This window comes from Larus michahellis, chromosome 4 (genome assembly GCF_964199755.1).
Source record: "Larus michahellis chromosome 4, bLarMic1.1, whole genome shotgun sequence".
Classification (NCBI taxonomy): domain Eukaryota; kingdom Metazoa; phylum Chordata; class Aves; order Charadriiformes; family Laridae; genus Larus; species Larus michahellis.
Window position 1 is genome coordinate 93,133,882 of NC_133899.1, and position 24,067 is coordinate 93,157,948.

At 63.4% G+C, this 24,067-nt stretch overlaps 4 protein-coding genes across 12 annotated transcripts; all 4 read left to right on the forward strand.

Moving 5' to 3' along the window:
- Positions 1 to 671: 671 nt before the first annotated feature.
- On the forward strand, positions 672 to 12,593 carry FNBP4 (formin binding protein 4). Of its 8 annotated transcripts, none has more exons than XR_012586933.1 (17): positions 672 to 841; positions 1,020 to 1,094; positions 2,150 to 2,286; positions 2,446 to 2,644; positions 2,850 to 3,000; positions 3,098 to 3,221; positions 3,463 to 3,801; positions 4,148 to 4,456; positions 6,185 to 6,460; positions 8,957 to 9,061; positions 9,367 to 9,500; positions 9,827 to 9,924; positions 10,488 to 10,666; positions 11,009 to 11,322; positions 11,455 to 11,982; positions 12,073 to 12,230; positions 12,385 to 12,593. XR_012586933.1 is itself a non-coding variant. In XM_074586494.1 (17 exons), the coding sequence occupies exons 1-17, from the start codon at positions 715 to 717 to the stop codon at positions 12,473 to 12,475; spliced, it is 3,261 nt and encodes a 1,086-aa protein (XP_074442595.1). In that variant the 5' UTR covers positions 672 to 714; the 3' UTR covers positions 12,476 to 12,593. The 8 variants fall into 8 exon arrangements, 6 of the variants coding, with proteins under 6 accessions (XP_074442595.1, XP_074442598.1, XP_074442596.1 ...); XR_012586934.1 differs by having other exon boundaries at positions 3,101 to 3,221; positions 4,148 to 4,358; positions 6,342 to 6,460; XM_074586494.1 differs by having other exon boundaries at positions 11,092 to 11,322.
- A 244-nt stretch (positions 12,594 to 12,837) lies between these two features.
- On the forward strand, positions 12,838 to 16,569 carry AGBL2 (AGBL carboxypeptidase 2). 2 transcript variants are annotated; one of them, XM_074586514.1, is made up of 13 exons: positions 12,838 to 13,007; positions 13,079 to 13,207; positions 13,362 to 13,538; positions 13,632 to 13,739; positions 13,825 to 13,975; positions 14,055 to 14,819; positions 14,899 to 15,061; positions 15,188 to 15,314; positions 15,415 to 15,512; positions 15,589 to 15,692; positions 15,767 to 15,833; positions 15,943 to 16,038; positions 16,166 to 16,568. In XM_074586514.1, the coding sequence occupies exons 1-13, from the start codon at positions 12,878 to 12,880 to the stop codon at positions 16,541 to 16,543; spliced, it is 2,493 nt and encodes an 830-aa protein (XP_074442615.1). In that variant the 5' UTR covers positions 12,838 to 12,877; the 3' UTR covers positions 16,544 to 16,568. The 2 variants fall into 2 exon arrangements, with proteins under 2 accessions (XP_074442615.1, XP_074442614.1); XM_074586513.1 differs by having other exon boundaries at positions 12,841 to 13,538; positions 16,166 to 16,569.
- MTCH2 (mitochondrial carrier 2) lies at positions 16,247 to 20,959 on the forward strand. Its single transcript, XM_074586566.1, has 13 exons — positions 16,247 to 17,376; positions 17,469 to 17,553; positions 17,683 to 17,789; positions 17,910 to 17,936; positions 18,332 to 18,385; positions 18,494 to 18,551; positions 18,681 to 18,732; positions 18,828 to 18,887; positions 19,431 to 19,524; positions 19,702 to 19,749; positions 20,209 to 20,276; positions 20,552 to 20,627; positions 20,771 to 20,959. The coding sequence occupies exons 1-13, from the start codon at positions 17,290 to 17,292 to the stop codon at positions 20,855 to 20,857; spliced, it is 903 nt and encodes a 300-aa protein (XP_074442667.1). The 5' UTR covers positions 16,247 to 17,289; the 3' UTR covers positions 20,858 to 20,959.
- A 1,578-nt stretch (positions 20,960 to 22,537) lies between these two features.
- NUDT8 (nudix hydrolase 8) lies at positions 22,538 to 23,997 on the forward strand. The gene is made up of 4 exons (XM_074586577.1): positions 22,538 to 22,767; positions 22,850 to 22,982; positions 23,504 to 23,581; positions 23,694 to 23,997. Exons 1-4 carry the CDS (start codon positions 22,550 to 22,552, stop codon positions 23,943 to 23,945), a joined length of 681 nt encoding a protein of 226 aa, XP_074442678.1. The 5' UTR covers positions 22,538 to 22,549; the 3' UTR covers positions 23,946 to 23,997.
- The last annotated feature ends 70 nt before the right edge of the window (positions 23,998 to 24,067 follow it).

Here is a 24,067-nt window from a genome sequence, read left to right on the forward strand (position 1 = left end):
TATAGGATGGAGCTATACCCGCCGTGGGGGCAGTATGCCCTATAGGCTCAAACGCCAGCACCATGCGATGGGGCTATAAGCCTGAGGGGCTGGGTGCTATAGGGTAAGAAGGGGTTATAGCTCCTAGGAGCAGCGTTACGCTATAGCGTGGGGCTACAGCTGTGAAGGGCTGCACTGTGCTATAGGGCAGGAGGGGGCTATAGGCTCCGGGCGTGGCACCTAGCTTTAGGGCAACACTGTGCTATAGGACATGATGGGGCTATAGGGTACGGTGGACCTATATCCCAAAGGAGTAGCACCCTGCTATAGGGCAGGAGAGGGGGCTGTATTCTCCAGGGGTGGCACCTTGCTATAGGGCACGACTGGGCTATAGGCTCCAAGGGCAGCACTGTGCTATACGGCAGGAGGGTGCTATAGGCTCCAGGAGCAGCACCATACTATAGAGCAGGAGGGGTCTATAGGGCAGCACTGTGCTATAGGGCAGGACAGGTCCATAGGCTCCAGGGGCAGCACCGTGCTATGGAACAGGAGGGGGCTATAGGCCAGGAGAGCTCTATAGGCTCCAGGGGCGGCCGGGACACCCGAGGGGGCGTGGTGCGCTGTAGCCCCGCCCCCTACGCCATGACGCACGACGCATCGCCCCTCCCCTCCCTCATTCTCCTCACCGCGCAGGCGCGGCCGCAGCCCGGAGCCACCGCTCCAGCCGCCGCCGCCATGGGGAAGAAATCCCGCTCTGCTCCGGGCCGCCGCCCCATCCTCCAACTCTCCCCTCCCGGACCCCGCCGCGACGAAGCGGCGGCGGTACCGCCGGTCGAAGGAGCCGATTCGGCTTCCGAGCCGGGTATAAGAGCAAGGCGGGGCGGGGGCGCTTTGTTGGCGGGGCGCGGCCTAGCGCAGGCCTCGGCGCGGCCTACTCGTAGCGCTGCGGCCTAGTCGCGGTTACCGGGGCCGGAGGAGGCGGAACACTCCGCCTCCTCCGGCCCCAAATCTCCGGTATTGACGGTTCTCCCCCCCCACAGACGAACCCGAAGCGGTGGCGGAGCCCCCCCGCAGCGCGCCCAACCCGCCGCCCCCCACCGCCGTCAAGCCCACAGGTACGAGAGGGTAGACCCTTCCCCCTCCCTTAATAAAATCAGCGGTTAGGCCCCCCTGTTTTTTTTAAAGGAGGAGTATCGCCCGCTCTCCAAAAACCATTTTTTTTTTCGCTAAACGTTTTTTCTTTTGTAGTTATTCCCTTCACAAGCCCTTTTTTTTTAGGGGGGAGGGCTGATTATCCCCCTTGAAGTATTATTATAAAGTGTTATTTTTATAATTAATCCCTTCCTAAATTTCTTTCTTGGTGGTTGCTCCCCTTTTAATTGTTCTGGGTTTTATTTCAGCATCGTGATTCCTCCTCCTTAAGCACGTTTTTTATTTATTACCAAGATAAGTCGATTGCCCCGTTTAAGTGCTTTTTATCTGGGGGAGTGGGATGATCCCCCCCTAGTTTTTTTCAGGGGGGAGAACAGGATTATTGTTTCCAGTTTTCTGTTTTTTGGGGGGTGGTGATGTGGAAGTTTCCCCCTCCTGATGTTTGACAGGGAGATGACTTTTCATCTTAAAGATTTGGATTAGGAGATATTTCTCAACTCAGTGTATTTTTTTTCTGGGGGGAAGGAAGAGGTGATTTTTTCCCCCGTATTACTTTTATTATCTCTTAAATAAATCTAATATCAATTTAGTAATTAATATTAAAATATTGGTATTTTGATGAGCGGTGACTCCCCCCTCTGTGGTTTGCAGGCAGAATACAATATTCCCCCCCCCAGTCTTTTTTTTCAGGGATGGGGAATTGTTTTTTCCTCCTAGTGTTCTGATTTTTGTTTTGGTTCCCCCCCCCCCCCCCCAGGGTTGGTATTTCCCCCTCCCAGTGTGGTTGGGGGGCTGCTCTCCCCTGATTTTGGGGGGCTGGGAGATGTTTTGAAGGGGGGGATGTTTATCCCCTGAATGCTTATGGGAGGGGGCTGTCCATCTCCATCCTCGCAGGATTAGTGGGGTGATGGTGGGACCAGCCTTAGGGGGAAGCTGGATCCGCTTCCCCGCCGCAGCAGGAGGAGCCCCAACACGTATCTCCCCCCTCACTGAGGGTTTTTTCCCCCTCCCCGGGCAGGAGGTTTGTGTCTGCTCGGTGCTTACGCAGACAGCGACGACGAGGAGGGCGAAACCGCAGAGAAATCAGCCCGTTCAGCGGATGCAAATGGCAACAATTCGGCAGACATTGACAGCACGCTGGCAAACTTCCTGGCGGTTAGTGCGGCTGGCGGGGAGAGGCGGGCGGAGGGGAGGTCCTTGGGAGGAAGAGGGTGGTTTCACAGTCCGAGACGTTTTCCGCTACTGATGAGCGCTTTGATTCTGCTTTCGCCTCCCCTGGGATCTGAAGTTCACGCTGGGATGTTTTTTTCCCAGGAGATCGATGCCATCACGGCTCCGCCGCAGCCCACTGAGCCTTCTGCTGCCTCCTCCTCTTCTTCTGCGCCGCCCCCCACCCCTCCCCGCCCGGAGCCGAAGGAATCAGGCTCAGGCCAGTCCTCGGGCACCGCCAACGGTGCAGGCTCAGTGCCGGCCCCGGAGTGGCAGTATGACACCCAGTGCTCGCTGGCGGGAGGTGAGCACATTGCAGACCCTCACTGTTAGGGCTGCACCCATCTCAGGGTGGGGGGCTGCTGTCCCCCGCCTCACCAAAGGGAGGGCGGTGACAACACTGGGGAAAGGTGGGCGACAACAGCCTGGGGAGCATGTCTGGTTGGTGGTGGGACACAGGCTCTGCGTGTCTTGTGAGTGACAGCCTGTCCTTGTGTCCCCCCCGGCAGTGGGGGAGCTGGAGATGGGCGACTGGCAGGAGGTGTGGGACGAGAACACCGGCTGCTACTATTACTGGAACACCCAGAGCAACGAGGTGACCTGGGAGCTGCCACAGTACCTGGCGACACAGGTCCAGGGCCTCCAGCACTACCAGCACAGGTGGGAGAGACCTCCCGGCCCTGCCAGGGGAGGCCCCAGGGTCTTGTCCCCGAGATGTTGTCCCTGAGCCACCCTTCACTCCTCTCCTCTTCCTCAGCAGCACCGTGGCGGGCGCCAATGGCAGCTTCGTAGCAGCTGCCGAGCTGTACCCCCAGGAGAAGGGGGCCGCCCCGGGCAGCGTCGCCCGTGGGGCCAGCCTGGCCAAGCGGGAGGTGAAGAAGGTCAGTGAGACGGGCCCAGTGCCAGGTTCTGCTTGCCACAGGGCTTGTGGACGCCCCTTTGGGCTTCCTTGGCAGTGGGTGGGTTGCTCCGCTCCATTTGCAGCACCCCCATCAGCCATCCGGGCTTCTTCCTCTGCGGGCTGTGGTCTCCTTAGCTGCTCGGGGAAGGTGCAAGGCTGGGGCAAGGGGACAGGGAGCCGCAGCTGCTGCTGGAAAGCTCATGGGAAGCTCGACCTTGCAGGAGGTGAATGAAGGTGTGCAGGCCCTCTCCAACAGCGAGGAGGAGAAGAAGGGGGTGGCTGCAGCCCTCCTGGCACCGCTCCTGCCCGATGTGGTGAAGGAGGAAGAGGAGCGCTGGAGGAGAAAGGTGATCTGCAAAGAGGAGGTTGAGCCACCCCCAGAAGAGGAGGCAAAAGCAGAAGAGGCGCCGGCTGCTCCCGAAGAGCCAGAGCCCAGCAGGGATCCCCTGGAAGACACGCTGCAGGAGGATCTGTGCAGCGTGGTGCAGTCGGGGGAGAGCGCTGAGGAAGAGGAGGAGCAGGACACCCTCGAGCTGGAGATGGTGCTGGAGAGAAAGAAGGTAAGAATATTTTTGTCATGCAAGTGAGGCCGCAGGTGTAGCCAAGGAATAGCTGGGATGTTTATTTATATTTTTATTTATAATAGCTGACACGTTTGTGTCCTGCCTCCTTTGGGAGAGTGACTCTGCGTTTCCTATGCTGCTCCTCTTCGGGCTCCTTATAGATCAGCTCCGTGTGGATGCTGCGGGCGGGTCAGCAGCCGCTGGCAAACTCGTGCTGTGTTAACGCGGTGCCCTGGTTAGAGCAGCTGTTTCCTCATCTCTCATGGGTGACTTGTGACTGCGGCTGCTCTCCGGGGGTGGCTCAGGTTACTGAGGTACCCCTCGCCGTCATGTCTCTTGGCAGGCGGAGCTGCGTGCCTTGGAGGAAGGTGACGGCAGCGTTTCGGGCTCCAGCCCGCTCTCCGACGGGAGCCAGTCGGCCTCGCAGGACGCAACCCGCAGGCTGGCCTCTAAGCGAGGGAAATGGAAACTGTTTGTTGGAGCCGCCAGCCCTGAATCAGCAAGTCGAGGCTCCAGCAAAACGGGCCGGGAGAGCCCAGAAACGGCAGAAGCAGGTAATTGGAAAGGGGTTTCCTGTCCCCGAAGATGCACAGGGTGCCTGGAACCCGCAGAGCCTCACACGGCGCGTAGAGGAGCTGGGACGGGCAGTGAGGTACGTCTGCCAGGCAGGGGACAGGCCCAGAGGGGTGGCTGTCACTGCTGTCACACACAGCCAGGCTTGCAGGCTGGCAGCATGAGCCTCGCATGCTCAGGGCAGTGTGGGGATAAGCTGACGCTCTGCCAAATTCTCTCCTTTATCCTATAATTAAAGAAAATAAACAGGTGAGTGCCTACAGTCAACACTGTATCAGGAAAGTAAATAGGAGAGTGCCCATACTTTTATAAGGAGAAGGAACACAGAAGCGTGGCAACGGCGTTGTCACACCCCACCACCTTCCGCTTTCCTCTCCACACTATAAATCCCGACCGTGGTACATGGGGAACAGTGCCCTTCCTCTTTTCAAGTTGTGTTTCTGAGCCGCCTGGTGATAGACACCACATTTCAGCCAGGCGAGCTCTTCCCCCAGAGCTGCTCCGGCTCCGCGCTTGTTGGTGTGTAGGAAACACAGGGCAGGACCTCACGGTGAGGAGAACTTGGTTCATGGAAGGGTTGTTTGATTCTGGGTGCGCGTTGGATGTATCACTCGAGTGACAACAACCCCTCGGCAGAGCTCATGTTCCTGTTGGTGCTCTGCTTTCCCGTGGTACAGCCGCGGTCTTTCAGGAACTCATCAAATACACGTTAACAACAGTTCAGCAGATGTTGCAGCGCGTTGTATGAATTTATTGCCTTGGGGGAATCGCACGATTGTGGCTGTTAATGCTCCACTACAGCCCGTGCTTCGCTGCCTGTTGTGGCTGTTACCTGCACCCACCCTCCTGTGTCCCCCCCCCCCCAGCCCCTCCAGAGCTGTGCTGGCCGCAGAGTTGGAGAGAACAGTCCCGACTCCCAGATCTCCCAGTCCCTCCCCGGCACGGAGCTTTGTGCCAACCACTGCCTCGTGGCAAAGAGCAAGGCAGAATGGGAGAGAACTGCTTTTCGCAGAAAAAAAGGGGTACAAAAGTGCCCTGAGCCCGGAGCAGGCTGCGTCCTGCTGAAGGGGGAGACGATGCCTGCCCCAAAACGGGGCTGTTGTGTCCCCAATGTGTGTCTGCTTGAGGCGGAGGCATGAGCTGGATGTCAGGCCTGGAGTTAAGTCCCAGCGTTGTTTGTCCAGCGTGGTCTTCTCAGGGTGGTTTTGCTGGAGGCCTTTTCCGTGTGCCTTGCAGGCTCTCGAGCAGAAGGTCCCTGGAGACGGCTCCTTCCTGCAGGGCTGGTTTCCTGCTCGCCCGGGGAGCAGGAAGGTGTTAACTTTCAAATAACCTGTTCAAAGTTGAGCACCCTGCAGCTGGAGGGGGATTGCGGGAACCCTCCTGCCCTTGAGGCCAGGGCACATCAGGAGTGTGTTTATTTTCCCCCAAAGGCTTTAGGAGTCCCTTGAAAAACTTTCTTCCCTGGAACGTGTTCTTTGGACAGTGAATTAGTCACCGCTGTCCTGTGGTGCGGCTCAGGCAAAACCTTATGGTCTTGACAAGGTTTTAGGAACTCGTCAGTCTTTGACATTGTCTCAACTTATTTAATCATTGATACCTTTCCTTGATTAAACCGCCGGGGTTTAATGATTGCCTGCCCGGCGGTTGGCTCTCTTCACGCTTCCTTGAACCCCTGTGCTCTGGGCTGTTCCTCCTTCAGTCCTTGCGCTGTAGCAGCTGTAATTCTCTGCTTCCTGTCCCGTCCTCCTGAAAGGACCCCTGACATCAAAACACAGAGGTGGTGACCCTCTCTCCTTTTTAATTTCAGGCTCTTGTCGCTGGCTCCTGTGGGAAAGAAGCCCCGGCTCTTTCCCTGCCCTCTCCTGCAGTAGCTTTGGTTCCCTGGCACGGTGTCTCCAGCCAGCTGTTGGCAGCACCGTGGCGGTGGCGGGACAAGGGCTCACCTATCATTTCTTCTCCTGCAGCGGCGAGCACAGAAGCAGCCGATGCCAATTCAGACAAAGAGGCAGAGTCTGAGGAGCCCCAGGAGAAAACAAAAGCACAAGGGGCACCAAAAATAGAAGAGGAGGAGCAGGACCTAAAGGTACGGAGATGCAGAGGTCCGTGGCGGTGAGATTTGTCCCAGCTCGCGTTAAGGGATGTGGCTGGGCACTCGGCAGCTCCCCCAGGCCCTGGCCAGTTTGCTGCTCTCCCAGGGGCTCGCCGTGCTACTGGCAGCGTGGAGGGACATGCTGTCTCCCTCAGCCACCTCTGATGCCACCAGCCAGCGGGGACACCTGAGCTCTGGGCTGTGGGTTTGGCCTGGCTGGAGTGACTTCATTTGCTTCCTGCGCGGCCGGCGGGACAGGACCCTGCCCCTGGTGTAGCTCTAAACCTCAGATCCCAGCGCAGCTGCAAGAGCAGCTCACCTCGGCCCTGCAGGACTGGGCCAGCATCTCTGCAGCCCGGTGTCCTGTCTCTAGCAGGAGCCAGCAGCAAAGGCTTGAAAACGTTTTAAAAAAAATAAAGGGGGCATGGGGGGATAAAGACCGAGCCCTGGGTCTGGTTGTGAGAGAGAGCAAACGCTTTTGTCTTGACTTTCTTTTGACCAATAATGATGTTACAGTCCTCTGGCACGTGCCCGTTACAGTCGTCCCGTTCCCAGGCTGAAGACTCCTCGTCTGTAATTTCTCTGTCTGGAGGCTGCCAGTACCGTTCTCCCCAGCACGACTTTTTGAAGTTGTTCGATGCAAACTGGGGAAGCCCTGGGGTTTTCTGCAGCATCGTGCTGATGTTTTCTCTTCCGAGCCTTGGTTTGCTCTTTTTGGCTGCGGCTGAATGATTCCCAGAGCCCCTTCCTGAGCTGCAGTGGTGACACTCAGAGCTACAGGCTCTGGGTGTATGTTACGCAGAGTGCTAGGGGGGATCTTTCTGTTTATCTTTCTGATTCCCTGGTTGCTTTTACCCTGAGATCTCCCGCAGAGTTAAACTTGGCTCCTGAGTAATTCCATTTTGTTCGCAAGTGTTGTCACCTCCCTGTGCCAGATGGTTTATGGATGGGGAATCGCCGGCTTGTCGTAGAAGCCCGGTGGAGACCCGCAGCGAAAGCTGACCTCCGGTCCTGCCCTTGTTTCCCATCGTTTAATCATTTTTCCAGCATGAAAGGGAAGGGCTTCCATATTGTCCTTGTGACGGATTTAGCATCTCCCGTAAAAGAACTCTGTAACAGAGTTTCGAGATGGGTTGTTCCCTGCCCAAAACCACCGAGCCCTCCCTCAGTATAGCATCTACAGGAGGCTTGTCTGATTTTTTTTTTTTAAATTTAATTTATTTAAAAATAAAGTTATAAAAAGATAAAAAGCCTGCAGCAGGACCGCGCTTGTTGGCTGCTGCGTCCCAGATGGCTGACAAAAGCCTTTTAAGCTGTCACATTTGCTGTCCCCTTTTCTCCTGGTACTGGCGGTGCTCTGTGACGGACCGTGTGCTGTAGCGTGGTGCTTTCCCATGCAGGATCCCTTTAGAGCTGTTGGAGGAATGCCGTCTCCTGGGGTAATCGGTACCGTTTGCTTCATCGATTCGGGGTAATCTCTCTTCTGCTGGCTCTCTGGTTTGCAGGAGATCCGAGTCCTCCGCTGTGAAGTCACCCTCTGCTCTGGGATCTTCCCTGCCTTCTCTGTAGCCACGTTAATGCGGGAATTCATTTCCCTGCCTCGGGCTTGTCTGTCTGGCCCGTGTCCCTCTCTGGAGACAGACGCTGCGCTGTCGGCTTTGGGGACCTTCCAAAGCCTCTTCCAAAGAGTGAAGGAAAAAAGACATTTTTAGAGCCCTCCTTAAAGCAAGCGTGATGCCGTTTGCAGGCGTCCGCCCCGTTTCTGCTCTTGAGTCGCTTTCTGGCTTGTAGCTGCTTTCATGCAGTGCCCTCAGTCAGGGGGATTGACACGGGGGGTCCCCGTGTCCCCGTGCAGCACCCGAATTGGAGGTTTGGCCCCTGCGGGACGCTGGGGTTGAGTAACGGTGGTCGCTGTGGGCTGGCCTGAGCCTTAACATAGACGCTGTCTCTGCTCGGGAGTAAATCCAGAGCCGTTACCCCTCTCCTGCGCTTTCCAGATTGTTCCTCCGGAAAGCGGCAACTTATGAAGCCTGAAATTATATCCTGGCTGTTTCCTTTGGGAAATGGTCGAAGTGTTGTATTTAACACTTTCTGCCCTGGTGATTGCTCTGCTGTAACTCCAGAGCCGGGGTGCTGAAGCAGACCAAGCCCGTAACCCTCCTTCGGCTGGTTCGGAGGGGTGACCGCGCTGAGAGGCGCTGGGAGCAGGGCAGGGTCCCCACAAAGGAGCTGGGGTTCGCTGGCACCTCCTGCGGCTGTGGAGGAGGTCTCGTCCTGCTGCCCCACACCGACCCCCTCCCTGGGGCGCAGGAGGTAGAGGGGGTGACAGGTGCACGCGTTCAGGGTGGCGTGTCCCAGTCCCGCCTGGCTGAGGGGCCACGGGCCGTCCCGAGTCCTGTTTGCCGGGGAAGGCCTCGAGCCGCGGGGGCCGCAGCCGCCCGGTGACGCCACCCGAGGGCGGTTCTTTACTCTGCCCTTTCTCCCTGGCAGTTTCAGATCGGAGAGCTGGCAAACACTCTGACTAGTAAATTGGAGTTCCTGGGCATCAACAGACAATCTATCTCCAACTTCCACATGTTGCTGTTGCAGACAGAGGTAACCGAGCCTTCGCCCCTCGCTCCGGCCTTCTGTTCCGAAGCGGATCAAATACTGTCCGCCGCTCGAGCGCCGAGGGCCGGTGCTGCGTGAACCTCGTGGCCGCGGCGGCACCGCACCGCGCGGCCTGCCTCCTGCAGGGCCCTTCCTCGGCGGGGGGAGAGCATGGCTTTGCGCGGAGGCGGTGTCTTCCTCCTGGCCCCCCCGAGTCCCGTTGCCGTAAGGGAACCTCCCGGACCTCGAGTCCTGTCCCGAGGGCCGCTTGCAGCCTCCCTCAACGGCTTCCCCCGGTTCTTGCCCTCTAGACCCGCATTGCAGACTGGCGAGAAGGTGCTCTCAATGGAAACTACCTCAAACGCAAACTCCAAGACGCAGCCGAACAGCTAAAACAATACGAAATAAACGCCACCCCTAAAGGCTGGTCCTGCCACTGGGACAGGTACGCGCTCTCCTACCTTTCTCACCTTTCATCTCTGACATCTCAGACATGATTTGTGACCATCACCACCCGACGACGTGGCGCCGTCCCTCTGGGAGACTGAGAGCAGCTTCTGTTAGCAGTGCTGGGCAGGCAGAGAAACGTCCGGCACTCGCAGAGTTTGGGCCAGCCACCAAACTTGGAGGATCCAAACGGAGTGCTCAGTGCTTTTGAGACGGAGCTGATTCCCTGATCGGACAGAGCTGGTTTTCACTCTCGCGAGTGTAAAGCGCTGTGGAGGGCGGGCCTGGGGGGTCGCGCATGCGAGAGCTCTGTGAACTTTGCAGGATCTCTGGATCAACTCTTCTGACCAACAGCTCTGACAAAGGACAAACTTCAACTCACCGACGGAATGAAGAACAAGATTTCTGTCTCCTGCCAGCAGGTCAGACCCAAACATTTCTTTGTCTATTTGGCTTTCTTGATTAATTTTCCTTTGTTTGAAATCTTTGCTCTTTTGTTTTTCAGCTCCCAGATCCGCTCCCTCTCTCTAGCATTCACTGTGTGTTTGACACCAAGAGTATCATAAAAGCGACCTCCGCGCACCACGGGGTAGGGGGGCAGCCGCTTCTCTCCATTGGGCTGTTCCCCGGTGCCTCTTCTCGGAGGGCGACTTTTTCAGCCAAAGGTGGCGGCTGAAAGTCCCGGTGCTAGGGAGACGTCGCTCTGCCGCACGCTGGCCTGCTTTCTCAGCCCTCCCCTCCCTCGGAGCGGGGGGCTCAGGGCGACCTTCACGCAGCCGGCAACGCAAATAGCTTTGAGCGAAATCGGCTCCGGGCTTCTCCTGCCTCTTGTCCTCAAAGTTGTTTGTTTGCGTTTGGGAGAGCGGCAGCCCCGCTGCAGAGGGTCTTCCCTGCGAGAGCGCACCGCTGTCGTGGGCAGGCCCGCCTCGGAGTGTCAGTGGCGGGGAAGGGAATCTAAAGCCTCCTTCTCTTTCTTGTGATTTAGGGAGCATAGACGCTATTTCTATGTTAACGAGCGCTCAGGAGAGTCGCAATGGGAGTTCCCCGACGGGGAGGACGAAGAGGAGGGACAGCGGACCACCGACAGAAAAACCGACGGTCCTCCTAAACCACCTCCAAAAGACAAAGGAGAGCGTGCCGAGGACTCCGCCGAGCGCTCCGCAGGTAACAGCGTGGGGGCAGGGAGGGGGGGTTGCTGCAGTTTTGGGGTGTCGTGGGGTCCCGCCGAGCGCTAGAGCAGTACGCGGTGGCCTCCCTCCCTGAGCACCTCACGGTGGCTTTAGCGAAGCCGGGACGAGCGCTTCTCCCGCATCCCAGCTGTCCCCATCGGTTTTAGGTGTCGCCGCGGTGGCGGGGAAGGCGGCTTGCAGCTCGACGGTCGAGCCCGTGGCCTGAGCTCTGCCTGCCCGCTCCCGGGCAGGGCCCCGGCAGGGAGGCAGCGGGCAGGAGCAGGCAGCGCGGTCCGTAGCGTGGGTTTTCAAGCCTGTGTCAATGTGTATTCTTCAGGCTCCCTTTGTAAAGAATCCTTCTCAGGCCAAGTTCCTGCTACGTCTCTCATGCCGCTCACTCCATTTTGGACTCTGCTTCAGTCCTCTGTCCCGGTCCTCCAACCTCCCTTGCCTTTGGAAATGCCTCCGCCGCCTCCGCCTCCACCAGACTCGCCCCCGCCGCCGCCCCCCCCGCCCCCGCCTCCCGGAGAAGACGGTGAGATCCAGGAAGTGGAGATGGAAGATGAGGGGGGTGAGGAGCCGCCCGCCCCAGGAACGGAGGAAGACGCTCCCCTGAAGCCTCTCCTGCGCCCAGCTGCCAGCAGCAGCCAGGTGAGCGGCGGGGCCGGCAGCTGGGCGAAGCCAGGGCTCAGCCAGTCCCCCAGCCCCTGTGAGCCCGGGGAGGGGACGTTTGGAAATGGGGGTCCCTCCCGACTCGGTGCTAATGTTGACACTCTGTTCCAGGGCGCCGTTGAACCGACCCCAGCCCCGCTGCTCTCCGCCAAGCCGCAGAAAAGGAAAGCCACGGAGATGAACCCGGGGCTGATGCAGCGCACGGCCACCATCGGCAGCTGCCCCGTCATCTACAGCCAGCCCCTGATGGCCGCCGGCAAGTACCAGCCGTCGGCCGTGCCCTTGGCCTCCCTGAGGCCCCGCCAGCGGCTGCAGGGGGAGATCCAGGGCCGCCCCAACCTCCGCATGGCGCCGGGCCACGCCGGCCCTCAGCCCACCGCGCTGGGCCTGCAGTCCGGCTACCTGGGCGTGACGGCACCGGCTGCCCCCTCTGTCATGAGCTACTCGGAGTGCGCCGCGCCCGTTGGCCTGCCCGCTGCCGCCACCGTGCAGCCAGCCCCGCCGCGAGGGGCCCTGCCCGCTGCCACCACTGCTGAGCAGCCACCGCCACCACCGCCCCCCCAGACGCCCCCACCTCCCACCCCCAAGGCGCCGCCGCCACCGGAGAAGGAGAAGCCGAGGAAGGGGCGGAAGGACAAGGTAGGCTCTTGCACCCGTGCCTCGCCGGCGTGCCGGGTGTCCTCCCCTTCCAGCCGCCCTCACCGCAGCCTTTTTGCATTTCTGGCGCAGGGCAAGAAGGGCAAAACGAAGATGCCGTCACTGGTGAAGAAGTGGCAGAGCATCCAGCGGGAGCTGGACGAGGAGGAAAACTCCAGCTCCAGCGAGGAGGACCGGGAGACCACGGCCCAGCGGCGCATCGAGGAGTGGAAGCAGCAGCAGCTGATGAGGTACGGGCCCTTCCCCGTGCTACGTTGCCCGGCTCCTCCTGGGGGGGACAGAGAGTTGGGGTCCAGATCTCCAGCCCCAGGGCTGGCACACGAGGGTGGTGGGGACTGTCACCTTGTGCCAGCCGGGCGGTGACCCCTTGCTTTGTCCCTGCAGTGGCATGGCGGAGAGGAACGCCAACTTCGAGGCGCTGCCGGAGGACTGGCGAGCGCGGCTGAAGCGGAGGAAAACCGCGTCCAGCACATGAGGCGCGCCGCACTCTCTTTTTTTGTTGTTTTATTTTGTTGGATTTTTTTTTTTACAGATGTACAGTTCAGAGCCCTTCACCCCTTGACCGTTGTCCAATAAATTGTAGCAGTTTGGGATGTGCCGTCTTGTTGAGCTGGGGCTGGCCCTGTCCCTGCCGTGATGGCAGGAGGCCGGGGGCAATGTGTGTGGTGGCCCTGGCTTGGGCTAACACCGTTGGGGCTCTTTGTGGCCGGGCTCCCCGGGTGTCTGCCAGGATAACGAAATCCCTCTGGCTCCTTTCCCATCTCCGCTCCGGGACCGCCCTGTCCCTCCCTGCTGCTGGCTGGTCGCTCAGCGACCGCGTCCTGGCTCCCTGGCACTGCCGGGAGCGGAGAAGGGTCGTGCCGGACCTCTGGCAGCCATGCGGCCTTCAGGGCGCCCTGCTGCCGGGCTTGGGGAGGGGGGACCGGGGGGGTTTAGTGGAGCGCTGGTCCCCGAGCCCTACGACAGCTTCATGCGCAGCCACCTGCGCTTCTACGGCTACTTCCGAGGTGAGCCCTGGCCCCAGGAACGCGTCCCCTCGCCCCCCTGCCCTTTGGGCTGCAGCAATGCTCTCCCCAAGGCCAGAAGACGGGCAGGCAGAAGAGCCCCGTGTCCCCGGGGGGGCCCTCCCAGCAGCACCCCCCCGAGGCCCCCAGTACGGGCAGCACCCACCCTGGCTGCCTGCGAGGTCCTGGGCAGGAGGCGAGTTGTGAGTGAGACCCCATCGCCCCCCGGCACCGAGCTCGGTGCTGCCCGGGGGCCTCTCCCTGCCCTGGGGGTGATGGGTGGTTCTGGGGGGTGGCCCCAGTCTGGGCTCCCCCCTCTCGGCGGGAGCCCCCCAGTCCCTCCTGCTCCCCTTGCAGCCCCTGGGGTCCTGGAGCCGTCCCCCCACCGGTGCACACCGGTCCCCTCAGCGTGGCACCGCGGGTCCCTGGGGGAGCCACGGGATCTCTTTGCCCTTCCGTCGGCACGGAGACCCCCGCCCCCTCCCCGCTGGCCCGTGGAGTGCGAAGTCATCAAGGAAACGATCGAGCACATCGGTGAGGGAGCGCCGCAGCCATCCCCCCCCCTCACCCCTCTGCCGGACCCCTGCCATGCCCACGGCACCCCTCTCTGTGTGTCCCCCCCTCCAGAGTGGGTCCCCCCTGAACCAGAGCCCTTCTGCCAGCCCCTGAGCCACGAGTGGCCCCCGGCCCCCCTCAGCGAGGAGCAGGGCACCGTCGTCTACCACCTCAGCCCAGGTAGCAGGGAGCAGGCAGCCACCCCCGTGTGCCCCCCCAGTCTCCCCAAGCCCCCATCGCCATCCCTCCTTGCTTCCCCCCACAGTGCCCCCAGGCTCCCGTTTCACCCGCGCTCGGGTCGGGGGGGCCCTGGGCCCCCTCTCCTCTCCAGCAGTCCCCTTGGAGGGTCCCCAGGACACCACGCTGCTCTTTGAATCCCGCTTCGAGAGCGGCAACCTCCAGAAAGCTGTCAAGGTGTAAGAGAGGGGACGGGGGAGGTGAGGAGGGGACGGCAGCAGGGCCAGGAGCTGGAGCACGGCCCGTCCCGCTGTGCAGGGGCCCCTACGAGTACGTGCTGACGCTGCGGCCGGACCTCTACACCGCCAAGCACACCCAGTGGTTCTACTTCCGCGTTCAAAACACCCGTCGAGACCCCCTCTACCGCTTCACCATCGCCAACCTGGCGAAGCCCAAGAGCCTCTATGGCGAGGGCATGCGGCCGCTGCTCTACTCCCAGCGGGACGCCCAGAGCTGCGGCATCGGCTGGCGCCGGGTCGGGACTGACATCCGCTACTACCGGGGTGGCGGGGAGGAGCCGGCCGCCTTCCGCCTCTCCTGGACGGTGCGCTTCCCCCACGACGGCGACACTTGCTTCTTCGCCCACTCCTACCCCTACACCTACTCCGACCTGCAGCGCTACCTGCGGGCGCTGGCGGGCGACCCCGTGTGCTCGCAGTACTGCGCGGTGCGGGCGCTGTGCCGCAGCCTGGCCGGTAACACCATCTACCTGCTGACCATCACCAGCCCCACCGGCACGGCGGCCAAGCGGGCGGTGGTGCTGAGCGCCCGCGCCCACCCCGGGGAGAGCGGCAGCTCCTGGGCCATGCGGGGCTTCCTCGATTTCCTCCTCAGCACCCACCCCGACGCCCGGCTCCTGCGCCGGCTCTTCGTCTTCAAGGTGGTGCCCATGCTCAACCCCGATGGGGTGGTGGTGGGCAATTCCCGCTGCTCCCTGGCCGGCCAGGATCCCAACAGGGCGTACGGGACGGCGCTCCAAGGCTCCTTCCCCGGCGTGTGGCACCTGCGGGCCATGGTCGAGAGGTGAGGTGGGGACACAGGGAGCCGGCGGGATGGCGGCGCTCCCGTGTCGGGGACGGTGGCTGTATCTGGATGCGTGCAGGGTGCTGGCGGAGCGGGAGGTGGTGCTATACTGCGACTTCCACGGGCACAGCCGCAAGAATAACGTCTTCATGTACGGCTGCGACGGCGGCAGGGCCAGCACCGGGCTGCGGCTGCACCAGCGCGTCTTCCCCCTCATGCTGAGCAAAAATGCCCCCGATAAGGTGGGACGCTCCGGAGCCAGGGAATGGCGTCCTCGCCGAGCTTCATGGTGACACCATGTGGTGTCCCTGTGGGGCTGGGGAGGGGGACACATCCCCCCGCCGTGCTGACCCCAGGGCTGGCCCTAGTTTTCCTTTCCCAGCTGCAAGTTCAAGGTGCAGAAGAGCAAAGCAGGGACGGGCAGGGTCGTCATGTGGCGCATTGGCGTCTCCAACAGCTACACCATGGAGGTGGCCTTTGGCGGCTCCACGCTGGGTGAGGGGCCACCGCAGGTGACGGTGTCCGGTGTGTTGGCTGGCAGCTGTCCCCATGTTGGGAAGCCGCTGCTTCTTTCATTGTCCCCTGTCCCCTCCAGGCAGGAGGAACTCGCACTTCACCGTGGAGGATCTCAAGTCGCTGGGCTACCACCTCTGCGACACCCTGCTCGACTTCTGCGACCCCCATCCTGCCAAGGTGGGCTCAAACTGCGGCACCCAGGCTGGTCCTGGTGTCACAGGGGGGCCGCGGTGACACTGGGTCCATCCTGCAGTTCCAGCAGTGCCTGTCGGAGGTGGACACGCTGCTGCAGCAGCGGCTGGGCCGGGAGCCGGGCTCCGGCTGGAGCGATGTCTCCCCGTCGGAGCTCGAATCCAGGTACGGCCCAGCCCGGGGACCCTGCAGAGCCCCGGGTGCTGGTGGGGGCTCAGGCGTTCGTCTCCCCCTCACAGCACCAGCGGCTCCGACAGCTCTGTGTCCGACGGGCCCCCAGCTCACCTCCATGGCCCGGCACAGCCGGTGAGTCCCCGGGTGCCGCTGCTTTTGGGGTGGGAGGGACGAAGCACCGGGGAGGTGTGAGGCATCATGGGGTGCAGACACCCTGGCATTGCTTTGCAATACGGTGCAGCTGGAGCAACAGAGGAGGAAGCGGCGGCGGAGCCGGAGAGCGATGAACGCCCTGTGCCAGACAAACACCATCTACCAGAGCCGTGCCAACATCCTGGTGAGCCTACGAGCACAGTCCACCAGGTCCCAGAGGGGACAACCCTGTAGGGACACTTGTCCCAGCCTGTCCCAGCCTGCTGCCAGGGGCTCCAAGTGGGTCTAACCCCTCTTCTGTGACCCCCCAGGCCAGGCTGGGGACCCCCAGGGCCCCCAGCACCCGGAGGGGAGGCAGCGTGGTGGGAGAGAAGCCCAGAGCCAGCTCCAGTGGGACCTTTCCCAGCGCAGCTGGAGCGGGGGACAGCTGCCGCGCCGCCATGGGGGGGTCTCAGAAGGGTGTCACAAGTGCGGTGTCACACCATCGGATGCCGCTGAGCACCCGCCACCCCAGTGTCACCAGTGATTCCTCACGGGATGCAGCCCCGGGAGCTGAAACACGGCTGTCCCAGCAGCGGGGCGGGCAGGCGGCTTCTGCCCGTGGACGCAGGGTGCGTCCCCCCCTCACCGCCCCCGGCAGGGCCTCTCTGTCCGCCGCCCCACGCTGCTGCGCCTGCGCTCGGGATTAAAGGCGCTGCCATGGCCGTGCCTCTGCCCGGTGACGCCTCTTTCCATCGCGCCATGCCCCCCGGGGCACCCGCTTGGCCCCCAGCGCTCCAGCCTGCCCAGAGGCTGATGGCGCCCAGCCCTGGGCCCTGCCACCGTGACACTGCCTCTGGCCCTGCAGGCTCCGGTGGTTCTACAGGCCCCGACGCCATGGTGTCACCTCGGTGTCGCCTCAGGCCCTATCGCCACGGTATCACTTCAGGCCTCTTCACCACGGTGTCCCCTCGGGCCCTGTTGCTATGGTGTCACCTCAGTGTCACCTCAGGCCTCCTCGCCATATGTCATCTCAGGCCCCATCTCCATAGTGTCACATCCGGCCTCCTCGAGGTGGCGTCACCTCAGGCCCTGTCGCCATAACGTCACCTCAGGCCCCGTCGCCATAGCGTCACCTCGGTGTCACCTCCGGCCCCGTCGCCATGGCGTCCCCTCAGGCGTGCAGGCCGCGGCGAGGCCTGGGGCCCCGCAGGCCCCGTTGCCATGGCGACGCCTCAGGCCTGCAGGCCGCGGCGAGGCCTCAGCCCCCGTCGCCACGGTGACACCCCCCCCACGTTGCCATGGCGATCCAGCGGGGGGGTGAACCACCCCCCCCCCCCGACCGGAAGCGTTCGGCGGGCGCGCCGGAAGTACCGGGGAGTGGGCGGAAGCGGAAGCGGCGGCGGCGGCAGCGGCGGCGGGGGTGTCCTTCTGGGCCGTGACGCCGGGCGGCAGCATGGCGGACGCGGGCTCGCAGGTGCTGCTGGGCTCGGGGCTGACCGTGCTCTCGCAGCCCCTCATGTACGTGAAGGTGCTGGTGCAGGTAAGGGGGAGGGGGCCCGGTAACGGGGAGCTGGGGCGGGGGAACGACACCGTGGCCCGGTACCGGCTGCAGGCTGCCTGTCCCCGCCGCAGGTGGGGTACGAGCCGCTGCCGCCCACCCTGGGGAGGAACATCTTCGGGCGCCAGGTCTACCAGCTGCCCGGCCTCTTCGCTTACGGTGAGCCTGCCCCCCTTCCTCTTCCTCCCTCCGCTGCGCCCCCCGCCCCGCGGGGCCGGTGGTGTCCCGGTGGTGTCCACCCCCCCCCCCCCCGCCCTCCGTGTCGTGATGGGTCCCCGCTGTCCCCAGCCAAGCACATCGTGAAGGTCGACGGAAGAGCGGGACTCTTCAAGGGCCTCACCCCCCGCCTCTGCTCCAGCGCCATCGGCACCGTCGTGCACAGCAAAGTGCTGCAGGTACCGGGGGAAAAGGGGGGGCACACGGCGCCGCCGGCCCCGGGGGAGGGTCTGCAAGGGGGGCTCACCCCTTTGGCAGGGCCTCCCGCGGCCATGCTAACCCTGCCTTTCCCTCCCCAGCGGTACCAGGAGGCTGAGCAGGCTGAGGTAGGTGTGAGGTTGCGGCTGCTTCCCCTGGCGAATCCTCCATTCTTCCCTCCCTTCTCCCTTCCTTCATCCCTTCCCTTTCCCATCTCCCTCTCCCTTCCCTTTCCCATCTCCCCATCCCTTCCCTTTCCCATCTCCCTCTCCCTCCCTCTCTCCCTGTATTCCTGCCTTCCCCTCTCCCTCTTCCCCCTGTACCCCCACACCTGCGGGCAGAGGCAGCCCGGCATCAGAGATTCTCCCCCCCCGCCCCGGGAGAATCGCGGGGTACAGAAGGCTCTGCCAGGGCCGGGGTGCTGCCGAGCCCGCGCTGGGGGGACACAGATCCTTTCAGGGGTGGTGGGGAGGGTGCGGTGCCTTTCGGGGGGGCTGTTCCTGACACCTGTTTCCCTCTCCAGCCTGGAGCCAGCAAGAAGGAGCCCGTGTCCTCGCTGGAGCAGGTCCTCAAGGAGGTGAGGAGGAGGGGGCTGGGTCCCCTCGGGTACGATGCCTGTGCTGCCGGGCTCTCTGCCTGCCGCGTCCCTGGCACCCGCTTCCCCTGACACCCCGTTTCTCCCCAGACCTCCCGAGAGATGGTCGCTCGCTCCGCCGCCACACTCATCACCCACCCCTTTCACGGTAGGTCCCCCCCACCCCCCCGCCGCAGCTTGCACGTGGTCCTGGTGACCCCGGTGACAGGCTCCTGTCACTCCTGTGTGACCCCGGGGTGTCCCTCTGCCCACCCTGACCGCCCATCTCTGCCCGCAGTGATCACCCTGCGCTGCATGGTGCAGTTCATCGGCCGGGAGACCAAGTACAGGTACGGGGTAGGGGGGGCCAGGGCTGCCGTGGGGGGGCTGCCCGCCCATAGGGCCCCCTCTGACGGCAGTGCTCTCCTTTTCCTCTCCGGCCCAGCGGGACACTAAGCGCCTTCGCCACGATTTACCGAGAAGAGGGCATCCTGGGCTTCTTCGCGTGAGTGTCGTCCACCGGGGCCTTGGAGGGGGAGGCACGGCGGGGGGTCTCGCCCAAAATCCGTGGGCCTCGCTTGGGCGTTGTTCCTCGCTCCGTCCGTGATGCCGCAGCTCTGCCCTCCCGTCTCTCTTGGGAAGCGTTCTGCCCTGACCTCAGCCGTCACTGGGGTGCGCGGTTCCTGTTCTGCTCTCGCCGGGGGGGCTTCCTGGTGGGGATCCAGCAAGTCCCACCGGCCCTGGGTTGCGTGGGTGACATCTGGGGACATGAAACAGGGAGCAAAGGTGTATTAAACCTTCCCTGAGAGCGCTGGCCTCCCACTGTAGGTGGCTGGGAGGTGTTTTGGGTCCCTCCAGCAGCTCCCTTCTGCACCCGCATCCTCTTGGATGCTTGTCCGAGCATCCCAGGGCCGGGTGTTCCCCCTTCACCCGGCTGTTGGGGGAACGGCTGCCCCCTCCCCTTCCTACCTGGCTCTTCCCTGGCTCTCCGTGCAGCCAGATCCAGGTCTGCCCTAGGCTCACCTTCCTGCTGCCTCTTCTCTTTCAGCGGCCTCATCCCCCGTCTCCTCGGGGACATCCTTTCGCTCTGGCTCTGCAACATGCTGGCCTACCTCATCAACACGTACGCGCTGGAGAACGGGGTACGGGCTCCGTGCCCTGCTCGGGGGGACTGGGGCGGGCTGGGGGCGGCAGGGTGGCATCGCTGATGGCGGTGAGGGACAGGGGAGGCTCAGGGGACAGCTCAGGGGGACAGGACCCTACTTTGGGGTGGCAGCACGGCTCCGTGGGGGTTGAAAATGCCTTTTCTCCTTCCGCAGGTCTCAACCATGACCGAGATGAAGAGCTACTCACAGGCAGTCACTGGAGTGAGTACAGCGCGCGCGTGTGTGTGTACAGCCGTGTGCGTGACGCTGTCTCCCCGCGGGGAGAGTGAAGAGAGTTGAATCCTCTTTCCCTGGGGAAACGGTGTGTTCCTGGAATCCTGCGGCTGCTGGGCTGGGGAGCGAAGCCGGGATCCCTGAGGGAGGGATCAGCCTGCGGGGGAAGGATCTGTAGCTGCCTCTCGCAGCCCCACAAACGCTGGGGCTCCGCGTTTGCCCCGCGACTTCATGGTCAAAGCAGCATTTCTCACTCTCGCCAGAGCCAGGCATAAAAATTTGAGCTTGCCTCAACGTAGCCCGGCCCTGCACGGAGCTTGTGGGAGGGGGCTCCCTCCCAGGGCGTCCCTGGGGATCTTCTGGGGCTCATTCCCACGCGGAGGGAAACCGGGGGGATCCCTGCGGCGTCCACGTGCCGCTGCCGACCAGCCCTGCTCTCCCTTGCAGTTCTTCGCCAGCATGCTGACCTACCCCTTCGTGCTGGTCTCCAACCTGATGGCCGTTAATAACTGCGGGTGAGTCTGCTCCTGCCGCCGCCTCCTCCTCCTCCTTCCCCTCTGCGCCTGGGGGGGGCTGGCGTGGGTGGTGGCCACCTCCCTCTCCGCCGCATCAGCTCCCAAAGCCGCCGGTTGTCAAAAAGGCTTCAAACTCGCCGTGGGGTTGATCCTTCGTTGATAGCGGAAGCCTGGCCTCGAAAGGGCTGTTTTGGGGGTTCAGGTGACAAGGGGACGGATCCTGCCTTGGTTCTGGGTGGAAATAATTCGCTGTGGGTCTCCTCTTCCTCCCCCAGGCTGGCTGGGGGCCTCCTTCCCTACGCACCCACCTACTCCTCCTGGCTGGACTGCTGGAGCCAGCTGCACAGGGAGGTAAGCCGCTGGAGCCGGGCAGCTCCGGGATGCTGCCTGGCCACGGAAAAGAGCCGGGTGGGAGCCCAGCGGGGTCCGGGGTGGCCGTGCCGAGGCTCGGGGCAACCCCAGCTCACCCAATGATGGCCATCTCCCCCTTCCAGGGCAACATGAGCCGAGGGAACAGCCTGTTTTTCCGCAAGGTGCCCGCAGGGAAGCGGTATGTATGGGAGGAGAGGAGGTTTCGCTGAAGCTGGAGTGGTTGAAGCCGGTGCCGGGCTCTGAAGACAAAGAATTATGAGAGTGGTGATTTCTATACAGTTTTTTAAAATCATTTAATGCTGAGAGATGAAGGTGGAGGTGTGAGAGTGTCTGTCGTGGGGCTGGGGGCTTCCTGGGGAGTGGGGCTGGCCGATCTCTGGCGTTTTCTCCCTGATCCAAGCACCGGGGCACTGTCCCTGTTATTCCCTATTCCTCACTTGATCCCTTTTTGTCAGCCCGGCGCCCAAACAGACCCGGTCGGCAGGACCGGGTGCTGGATGGGTCCCATGAGATGCCATCCTCTCTGTCCTGTCCCTAGGGGGAATGGCGCCTGTGTCTTGTCTTTAGCCTGGAAGCCGAGGCTGCCCGGTAAACCCTCCGGCAGCAATCCCGCTCCCGGTGCCTCCCCGGGAGCCTTTTCCCGGCCTTGGACCCAATTAAGGCTGTTTCGACAGAAGAAATTCCCCCGCGAGATAACAGCGCGCAGAACCCTCACCCCCTTACACATCACCGCCTGTTCCAGACTGGCTGTACACGTGTCACACGCTCTTGGGGACCGATGGCCGCAAGCACCCTGGGGGCTGCCCCCAGCCTGGGTTGTGTCAGGGGCTGCTCGTTAGCGGCTGGGGGTAATTGAGGGGCAGCGAGGGTGGGGGGTGGCAGCACCCCGGGAGGAGAGCGCTGCTCCAAGGCCTCTGCTCCCCTGCCTCAGTTTCCCCTTTGTCCATCGGATCGTGTGTGTCTTGCTGGTGGTGCTCCCCAGTAAGGGGGGGACACACAGAGCTGGTGGCGGAGAAGAGGGTGACGGGGCGGGGGGGGGGGGAGTGTTCTACACCCCGCCGGCGGGGGGTTTGCAGCTGGAGGGGGAAGTTGCACACCCCCTCAGAGGGTTCTACACCCCATCGAGGGGGCTGCACACCTGGTGAGGGGTTGTGAAGCTGGAGGCGGGGGGGGTCGCACACCCTGTGACAGAGTTCTGCAGCTGGAGCGGGGGTCGCACACCCAGTGGGAGGGGGTTGCACACCTGGTGATGGTTGTGCAGCTGGAGGGGGGGGTTGTGCAGCTGGAGAGGGGGGTCACACACCCGGCCGGGGGGGGTGGCATACCTGGTGACAGGCTTGTACAGCTGGAGGGGGGGGTCGCACCCCCAGCAAGGGCATCTAACAGCCAGCAGTGGCATCGCACACCCTGTCTTGGGGGTCGCACCCCTGGTGACAGGGTTGTGCAGCTGGAGGGGGGGGGTCTCACACCCGGTCTTGGGGGTTGCACACCCTGTGGGGGGCAGTCGCACCCCCAGTGACACGGTTGTGCAGCTGGGGGGGTGTCGCACACCCGGTGACAGGGTTGTGCAGCTGGAGGAGGGGGGTCTCACCCCTGGTTTTGGGCGTCTCACGCCCGGTGACAGGGTTGTGCAGCCGGAGGGGGGCGTCTCACACCCGGTTTTGGGGGTCGCACACCCTGCCGGGGGGGTGGCACGCCCGGTGACAGGGTCGTGCAGCTGGAGGCGGGGGGTCGCACACGCTGCGGCGGGGGGGGGGGGGGGGGGTGTCGCAGGCCCGTTGGCGCCGTTGGCGAACTCCCGTGGCGCCGAGGTTGCCCGGGGGGCGGTGCCGGGGGGGGCGGTGCCGGGGGCGGCCGGTGCGTCGGTCCCTCCCTCCCTCCCTCCCTCCCGTGGCGGCGCCATGGCGGAGGCGGGTGCGGACGGCGGCGGCGGCGGGGGGTTCCTGAGCAGCGGGAGCGAGCGGCGGTGCCGGGCGCGGCTGGCGGCGGCGGCGGCGGCGGGGGGGGGACGGGCGGCGGCGGCGGTGCTGGTGCCGCTGTGCTCGGTGCGCGGCCGCCCCGCGCTGCTCTTCACCCTCCGCTCCCGCCGCCTGGGCGGCCCCCACAGCGGCGACGTCAGGTACCGGGGAGCGGGGGGACCGGGGGCGGCCCGGCGCTGAACGGCACCTCCCCCCCCCGCCCCTTCGACTCTTTTTCAACAGTTTCCCCGGGGGGAGGCGGGACCCGGCGGACGGCGACGCGGTGGCCACGGCGCTGCGGGAGACGCGGGAGGAGCTGGGGCTGGCGCTGGGAGCACCGAGCGTCTGGGGACAGCTGCGGCTGCTGCCCGATCGGGTACCGGGGACACTGGGGGGGACACACACAAGGACACCGGGGCACGGGATGGGGTCGGTGGAGGGTGTTTGGGGACACGGAGTGGCTGGGGACACCGAGGACACAGGGGGACAATGACATGGGGTGACAAGGAGGTGAGGACAAGGGTGACAAGGACATGGGGGGGACCAAGGACGTGAGGACAGGGGGTGACAAGGCTATGGAGTGACGAGGAAGTGAGGACACGGGGTGACAGGGAAATGGGGTGACTGAGAATGCGAGGACACAGAGTGACAAGGATATGGGGTGACAGAGACACAAGGGGAGCGTGGCAGGGACATGGGTGACAGGGGTCTGAGGGTGACAGGAACACAAAGCACCAGCTGCAGGCGGGGGGGGGGGGGTGTTGGGTGACACAGGACAGGTGACAGGGTGGGCTGCAGGGTGTCTGTGGACGGGCACAGGGGGGACAAGCCGAGCGGGTGGCACTTTGAGGGGGGTGGGGTGTTGTCACCCCCGTCCCTTGCTGACACACCTTCCAGCAGGGACAAATGGTGGCTCCGGTCGTGGCCAACCTGGGGCCCCTGGAAGACCTGACGCTGACCCCCAACCCTGACGAGGTGGGTGACACCCCCCCCCCCCCCCCAGCATCAGCCGTGTCCCCTGCTTGGGGATGAGCACCCCCATCCCCGGTGACGCCGCGGCCACCCCCTTGTCACCGCCGTGCCGCAGGTGGAGGAGGTCTTCACGCTGCCCCTGGATCACCTCCTGCGGGAGGAGAACCAGGGCTACACCCATTTCCGCACCGCCGGGGGCTACGGCTACACCCTGCCCGTCTTCCTCAACGGCCCCCACAAGGTGTGGGGGCTGACGGCCATCGTCACCGAGCTCACCCTGGAGCTGCTGGCCCCCGGACGCTACCGCAGGAAGACCCACGTGCCGGCCCGCAGCCCCCCGCCACGGCCCAAGGCGGGCTCAGCGTGACGGGGCGAACCCCGGGTGCCAGGGAGGCGTTTTGGTGGGGTGGGGGTACAGACCCACCCCCCCCCCCCCCCCCATCAGTGCTGCTGCAGGGAGACCGCGCTGTCCCCCCCATCGGTGGCACC